The following is a 7,148-nucleotide window of genomic DNA, read 5'->3' as shown; positions in this document are numbered from 1 at the left end:
TACTCATGTGGAGGTGGAAGATTAATACCTTCGTCCTTACCTCTTATGGTCAACTCAGATGATACAAGCACTCTCGGTGGTGATGTGTCACATGGTGGAGGTGATGTCGGTGGAGGTGATGTAGTCCACACAACAACGGATGTGGTTGTCATAGTATGCCTAGTAGTTGAAGAAACAACCCAATCAACTCTTGGAATGTGCACCTTGCGCTTGTTCTCCTTGTGGGCAACACGCCGTTTTATTTCCTGTTCAGCTTTGCAAGCAAGACAAAACAAATGGTCCACAGGGTAACACTCTTCATGAATTAGTATCTCCTGAATATCACGGTTTAATCCTCCCTAAAATCTATCCATAATCATAAAATCATCTTCAGTTTCCTCTAAAAAGGAGTGCAACAAGATAGTTTGTAAATCATCATAATAATTTGTTACAGTATGACTACCTTGTTTTAAATGTTGTAGTTTTTTAATCATGCCACGAGTATTATAAAACATTGACGAATCTATCTCTCATCTCAAGTATTAAATCATCCCAAGTAATAGGTACTTAATCAGGGTCTAACCGATAGTGTTCACTCCACCAAACAGTAGCAAAACCAGTGAATGTATCAACCGCAACCTTAACTTTTTGATGTTCGAAAAAACAATGGATGCAAATATAGCATTTATTTTGAACGCCCATTCAATATATAAATCAGGCTTAAAACGACCACTAAAGGTGGCATGGAAACAAGAACATTTTTTGTGCATTCCAATGTCCTTGTACCTCTTGTGATGGTGGTTGTATTTTCTGAGGTGATGGCACATCTCCCACGATCGATGAAGCCCAACGGACTCTAGAACCTGTCATGATTAGTAATAATAAGTAACAAAATCCAATAATAATGTTGCTATGAACTACTAGGATATGGTGGTAAAACGCTAACAGCAGAGCAAAAATTAAAGTCTTGCAAGTTCTTACATGCAGCAGGTGGTGACCGGCAACCAGTGGTATCAAATAACTCCAAAATTTTGGTAAAGCGAATGCCGGGTGAGCGTATGTATGCACAGTGTAGAAATATGTGGAGCTGGGTTGGCTTTATATATGTGGAAAATAATTCTACAACCACGTTAATGAATGCAAGCTGAAAATTCGTTCAAAGTGGTCGAGTGTTAGTCCTAGCCACTCAGAACTCGTTGATGCCTCACAACATCTTCTTTATCTCCTGGACAAGAGGACCAAACCTGGTTCGGTCGATAACATCTGAGTTAATAACCTGCGCCATAAGTTGGTTGTCGGTTTTGAGAACAAGCTTTGTAGTGCCAACTTCAATTGCAAGCTACACTCCTCGACGACAAGCGAGCATCTCCGTGTGTCTGGTCCAATGCAATCACGAATATACTTATTATAGAACTGGATGTTGTGTGTCTGGGCCAATGCCATCATGAATCAAGTAGTGTTTACTGGTTAATATTTGTGAGCCATGTGAAGATTTCATCTTGGACTTTGAGTTCACTTCTCTTGAGCGCTCCTTTCTCCTTGTTCCTTTTGCTCCCTTGAGCTCTTCATTCCTACAAAATAGTCAAATGTTAGTACCAGAGTATAAAATGGCTAATCTAGTACAACAATGCAAAATATCAGTACGGAACCTTGTCAGAGGGCTAATAAGGTAAATTATAGTACAACAGTAACATGATAAAGTTTAGTACAAGAAGTCCGAGTACCTTGACAAAAATTCAGTAGAAAAAAAAGTTCTGTGCAAGGGGATATTTCAATGACTCCAGGAAAAGACAGTACAAGCAAAAATTTCAATATTCCCGGAGAAGTTTTTGCATGAATATGAAACGAAAGTAGTCTTCGGCAATCCACATTGAAGGTATACACATTAATAATACAAAAGTCGGATTCTGTCTGCCATCACGCATACAACAAAGGTCAAAATCTAAGCCAAATTTTTTATTTCAAAAAGCCAAGCCTCATAAAATACCAGTAGATCAAAAGACTAACCAAGGGATGGAAAAATAAAGACGATAGTACAATCTATCTTCTACTAAATTAAGGCATGGTAAACATTCTGTTGAACAGGTTGCATGCTGAAGAGTTGTACCTGCACACAACAGACATGCAGCAAGATGTCGCGTAGGGCAGAAGCATGAAAGGATGAGATCTTCCTGGCTTCGCGATATGACTTCCTCGACGAAAAACCTACCAACACCGTGTGAAACCTGGAGCGAGCGAAGGCACATCGCCGGAACAGCTCCAATTGCAACAGTGATCGCTCTCCCCGGTCCAAGATGAGTGCAGTGCAGCAGAGTGGGCGTGGTGGAGATGGCCGGAGAGAGGCGCACCATCTCCTGAAGCGGGGGAACGTGTTGCTGTCTCCGCCGCAAAAGGAGGGGGATGGATTGAGATGGTCTGCTGATGTCCAGTGTGCGGAGGATGGGGTTGGCGGTGTGATTTAGCCGGGAGGTGGAGTGGTGGAGAGCAGCGTGACGGAAGCCGGGTAGATGGAGCGGTGAAGAACAGTGGCTGTGTGGTCGCGGCATCACCAGCGGGCGGACGTGGGGATGGGGAAGGCCGCGTGACGGCAGCCCGGACAAGCGGATCGGTGGTGGGATTGGATGAGATCGGTGGCGGAGGCAGGATATCTCCACGCCCCGGGCCAGCCTCATTGGCATAGCGTACTGTAGCAAAAGTATACTACAGTAGACGAAGGATTTCATCTCCACGCCCAGGGCCATGGCCTAGGCATCCCGGGGCCTGGCTACGCCCCTGTCATGAGATCATGTGCGAGGGTGCGTGCGTGGGATTTGATCAATTCTACCTATACGCACAGCTGCAAGGTGGATAGGCGCTCGCCTTGCACACGGATCGGCCGCGCCTCTACCAGCAAGCACCATGGCTGATCTCCTCATTGTTGTCGCTCATGGACGGAGCAAGAGAAACGGGAATTATGGGAATTATGGGAGCGATTAAATAAGGGAATCGGGAAACGGGATTGCGATGACTGAAAACAGGAAACTCAACGGGAATTACGGAAGCGAGATGTTGCACGAAGGGAAGAACGGGGTTGGGGGTGTCGACGAAACCATTGACGTAAAAAGGGAGAGGGAACCTTACGTTTCTTTTAGATAGTAGAGAAAACAACCAACCGTCACCCACAGGTAGAGAGCTCCTTTTTTTTCTTCTTCAATATTACTACTCATGATTCCCAAGGAAACGAGTCTCCACAACCGTAACGAAATGTGGCTAAACCCTATAAATCCTCCTCTTTCCTTGGAAGGAGAATCCCAACGTGTCCTCTCTCTCTTTCTTTTTTTTTCCCAAAATCTACAAAGCAACTAGCGTGATCAGCACCTTCTGTTTTACTGCCTTTTTTTGCTTACATTCCAAGTACACAATCTTATCCAAAACTTGTATGTATATTTTGTACTTTCCTTCTAGACTCCTCACGTGATCGTTTTTTTAGATCTCAACTTTCCTCAAAACAAAATTGCCACACAATCTTTCCTTATATTTCTCTCTCCTGGAAAATTGCACGGGAAAAAAGAACAGAATCTTTCCCAACAAGGTAACCCTTTATTTGTGTGCAGATTTGTTTCTAAATTAGTACCTCCTTCCAAAAGAAAAAAACTTAATACGTGGGATTACTTTCCAATGCCCATCAGATCTGCCATTTATTCTTTTATTAATTGTGTCCGACCAAAACTTGGAAATATCAAGCACGGTTTCCATCGAATCTGCTTGTAGTCCTCCTCACGGTTGATCTCTTTCCTTTTTTAATTCAACTACACCAGCGGAGTCCTCGCTCTCTCTCTCTCCAAAACGTACTCTACTCTCTCCTTTCTTTTTTTATTTCTCTTTTTGTACTGCGATCCCAACTTCCAAATATGCATGCACAACCGATCAAGAATTTTTTTATTCTTATTCTCTCTTCAAATCTACTACTTGCACGTGGATGGAACCCAGTCACCGTACCTTCCTTTGTTATCTTTCCTTTTCTCTTTGTGTTTCCAAATATGCCAAAGCACACAACGCCCTATATTCTCCTTTATTTTGGCTGTTCCAATCTTTCCAAACCGAGCTCTAGAATCCAACTCTTCCAAAACAACGAATGGATAGATCGTTGGTACGAAGGCAACAAATAACCACAAAAATATTGTTTTCATTCTTTTTTTCTGGACGCACCCGGTGAGGATGAAACAAATTGAGGCGATGGTGATGATAATTGCAGCGGATGAATGTTGGTGGAAAATGACAGGAGGGTGTGGACGCGGACAACGCGAGCGGCTGCAAAGTGAATAAAGCGTGAGTAGAACTCGAAACTCTAAAAGACTAGACACCAAAACTAGCAATTTGATACACGATGGAACCTAAAATTCAAAAATGCAAAAAGTAAGTGATAACGGCGAAAAGGCTCAGACTGTCTGGGACACAGATGAACTAATCTACACTTTTTGTTGCTTTTTCTTGGACTCTAGGTATGAAGAACAAATGCAATCTAGACTACGAAAAACTGGCGAATCTCACTGAGCAACCTGAAAATTGATACAACTTGATAGAGGCGAGGGTGTCCCGATCTTTCAATGAGATAATAACTATCGATTTGCTGGAGACAACTTTGATGATCCGACTACAAACGTGCAATGACGTTGCGCACTAGCAATCGCTTAACCAACTCCGAGAGGTTATTGACCACGTCAGAGCACAATCAACCTGACACTGAAGGTGTATTTCTTCAAAGCAATCAAAGAAACAAGCAAGAATATGATTAAGCAATCTGAATATGGCGAATATGGATGAAGTATTGATAAAAGTGGTGTTTCATAAGCGGTCTTGATCTGGTCGTTGGACACAAACGAAGTACATGAATTTACAGTCAAAAAAAATTATGTCATATGTCATTTTCCCTATTAATACGGACTCTAAAAACTTACTATTAAGTGTATTTCAAAAATACATGGGTCTGGCCCAATAATAAGGTGGCGCAGCACCAACAATAAGCTATGGACAAAATTTATGAAAGGTCATCTTGTATATTTCGTCCATCTTCCTGATGTCATCATGGTGGCTTCAAAGTGCGGAAATCTCCACTGGCATCTCCATTCTTGTTCTCTTCGCACGCGCCTTCGTCTCCATGCTTGATTAGGCTCCAATGTTCATCCTTCTTATCCATGCTAGGCCCTTCGTTTGTAAGCAACACAAATGTATCTAAGTTAGGCAGCATCATATTCTCATGAACATTAGAAAAATTTTCAAGAAACGTAAGTACCTGATAATTTAACTGGCATGCGCGAGCTCTAGTAATTAGTCCAATAGGTATAGTAGCAGGGATGTGGGTGTAACTGTGGTAGCCATGTCCTCATCACAAGAAGACCATCTCGAAGATGCACGTGAAGACGGACAAGTCCCCGAGTTCACAGATGAAGAGAACCAACGGAAGGAACCGAAGAAGTCCCCAGGACCCGGACATCCGGACCAAAGAGCATCAGCCGAAGTAGCCCAATAGTCCAAGCTACAAGGCCCGGACATCCGGCCCCAGACATCCCGCCCGACGCCTGACCTGGACATCTCGCCCCAGCCTGGAAATCCGGTATTCTTCACAGGACCCAACCGGTGCTACCCCGGACATCCGCCCGCCTGATGCGGACATGCGACACCCCCTCGAAGCCCCAGACATCTAGCCCGTGACCCTTGGACATTCGGCCACTATCTGCGAACAGTGAAAGGGCGAAACCCATGTACCCCTTTGCCCCTAGACTATATATACTCGTCTCCCACCTACGTTTTAGGGTTAGCAAAGATTGTAGCTCATTTGAGTTGTTTGCATTATGCCTTGTCTATTTATACGGTTTGGGTTGTTCGGTTGTTTCTAGTCCAGTTTCAATTGCCATCTTTGATTGTTCGTAGTATGCCTTGTTTATGTAAGCTATTCACAATGTGATGTTCTATATGTGCTAGTATGAGCTGTGCAGTTCAAATCCATCAATACCAATTTTAACAATAGCTTTATGAATGACTATATTTGGTTGATGTTAAGCATGTTGTACTCCCTTCTGTCCTTTTTAGTTCACATATAAGATTTGTCTAAAGTCAAGCCTCATAAAGTTTGACCAACTTTATAGGAAAAAATACCAACATTCACAATATGAAATCAATATAAGTAGATGTATCATGACTTAAATTTTCATATTGTATAACTTTAGCATGGTAGGTGTTCATACTTTTTCGTATTAATAAGGTCAAACTTTATGAAGTTTGACTTCAGACAATTCTTATATGAAGAGTAAAAAGGACTAGAGGTGGTATTTAAAACGCATTTCCATTTGATTTAACAATAACTAGTGTACTTAGACCTGCACAATACAAGTTTGAAGGACTATGTTTGCTTGTTTTAAAAGATTAGGCCCGTTGCAGTTAATAACACATCTTTCCTATTCTTGTTATTAAATATTAGGTTTTTAACAATTTGGTCTTGCACATGTAGGTCCTACTATCAGAGGTTTTGACCCACTGTTCGACCTTTTTTGCATATAGGGAAATGAGTTGTCCATGAATATCAGTCAAGTCAAGAAACCTAGAAAGATTGTTAGGATAAAGAAATTAGCGACAAAAACCAACAAGATCTTTGTCTGCACAATGAAGAAGACATCAGTTCACTATAGGATGGTACTAACTGTTATACCTTGTCTTTTTTATTCCTTTGTGCCATTTCAAATCTAGAGAAGATATTTATGCATACCCTTGTTTTCGGGCCTTTCCAAAGTAGTTCACTAATGATTACCTTTCAAACCACATGTATGGTCAGGAGGCGAGGAAGGTAGTCATACAACAGCCACGGTTCAATATTGAAGTCTTCCTGAAGAGGACGAAGGATGGACTGTCAATCATCCACAGGCACTGGCATAAAGTTGCAAAGACCTTCAACATCAATGAGGGCTCAATATTCGCCTTCCGCTTCAGCAGTTTTCCAGATGAGATTCATCTATCTATGTACCGTCTATGATGCTAATTTCGAAAGGTTATAGATGTTGTGTGTGAAACTTGGTGCTGGTGCAGTTGTATAATGGGGTAGCTGAGTGCTGAAGCAATATGATGTTGTACTCTGATGTATTTGAATTATGAAATCCTACTTCCTTAATACGAAAATGAAATATATTGTGTGCTTA

At 42.0% G+C, this 7,148-nt stretch overlaps 1 protein-coding gene across 4 annotated transcripts; it reads right to left on the bottom strand.

Moving 5' to 3' along the window:
- Positions 1–234: 234 nt before the first annotated feature.
- On the bottom strand, positions 235–3,049 carry LOC119304161. 4 transcript variants are annotated; one of them, XR_005148124.1, is made up of 3 exons: positions 2,087–3,049; positions 961–1,550; positions 235–842 (listed from the first exon to the last, which is right to left on the bottom strand). XR_005148124.1 is itself a non-coding variant. In XM_037581345.1 (3 exons), exons 1-2 carry the CDS (start codon positions 2,718–2,720, stop codon positions 1,492–1,494), a joined length of 693 nt encoding a protein of 230 aa, XP_037437242.1. In that variant the 5' UTR covers positions 2,721–3,049; the 3' UTR covers positions 235–1,355; positions 1,444–1,491. The 4 variants fall into 4 exon arrangements, 2 of the variants coding, with proteins under 2 accessions (XP_037437242.1, XP_037437227.1); XR_005148125.1 differs by having other exon boundaries at positions 235–1,123; positions 1,224–1,550; XM_037581345.1 differs by having other exon boundaries at positions 235–1,355; positions 1,444–1,550.
- Between the last annotated feature and the right edge of the window lie 4,099 nt (positions 3,050–7,148).

This window comes from Triticum dicoccoides, chromosome 1B, assembly GCF_002162155.2.
Source record: "Triticum dicoccoides isolate Atlit2015 ecotype Zavitan chromosome 1B, WEW_v2.0, whole genome shotgun sequence".
NCBI lineage: Eukaryota > Viridiplantae > Streptophyta > Magnoliopsida > Poales > Poaceae > Triticum > Triticum dicoccoides.
This window is presented reverse-complemented; position numbering and strand designations above follow the sequence as displayed.

What these genes read in the sequence shown, in the direction of transcription:
- LOC119304161 (XM_037581330.1), bottom strand. Translation starts at nt 2,720, where the DNA reads ATGGCCCTGGGCGTGGAGATGAAATCCTTCGTCTACTGTAGTATACTT. An exon ending in TGCATGTCTGTTGTGTGCAG is followed by an intron (nt 1,551 to 2,086) that starts GTACAACTCTTC and finishes ACTATTTTGTAG; the next exon opens with GAATGAAGAGCTCAAGGGAG.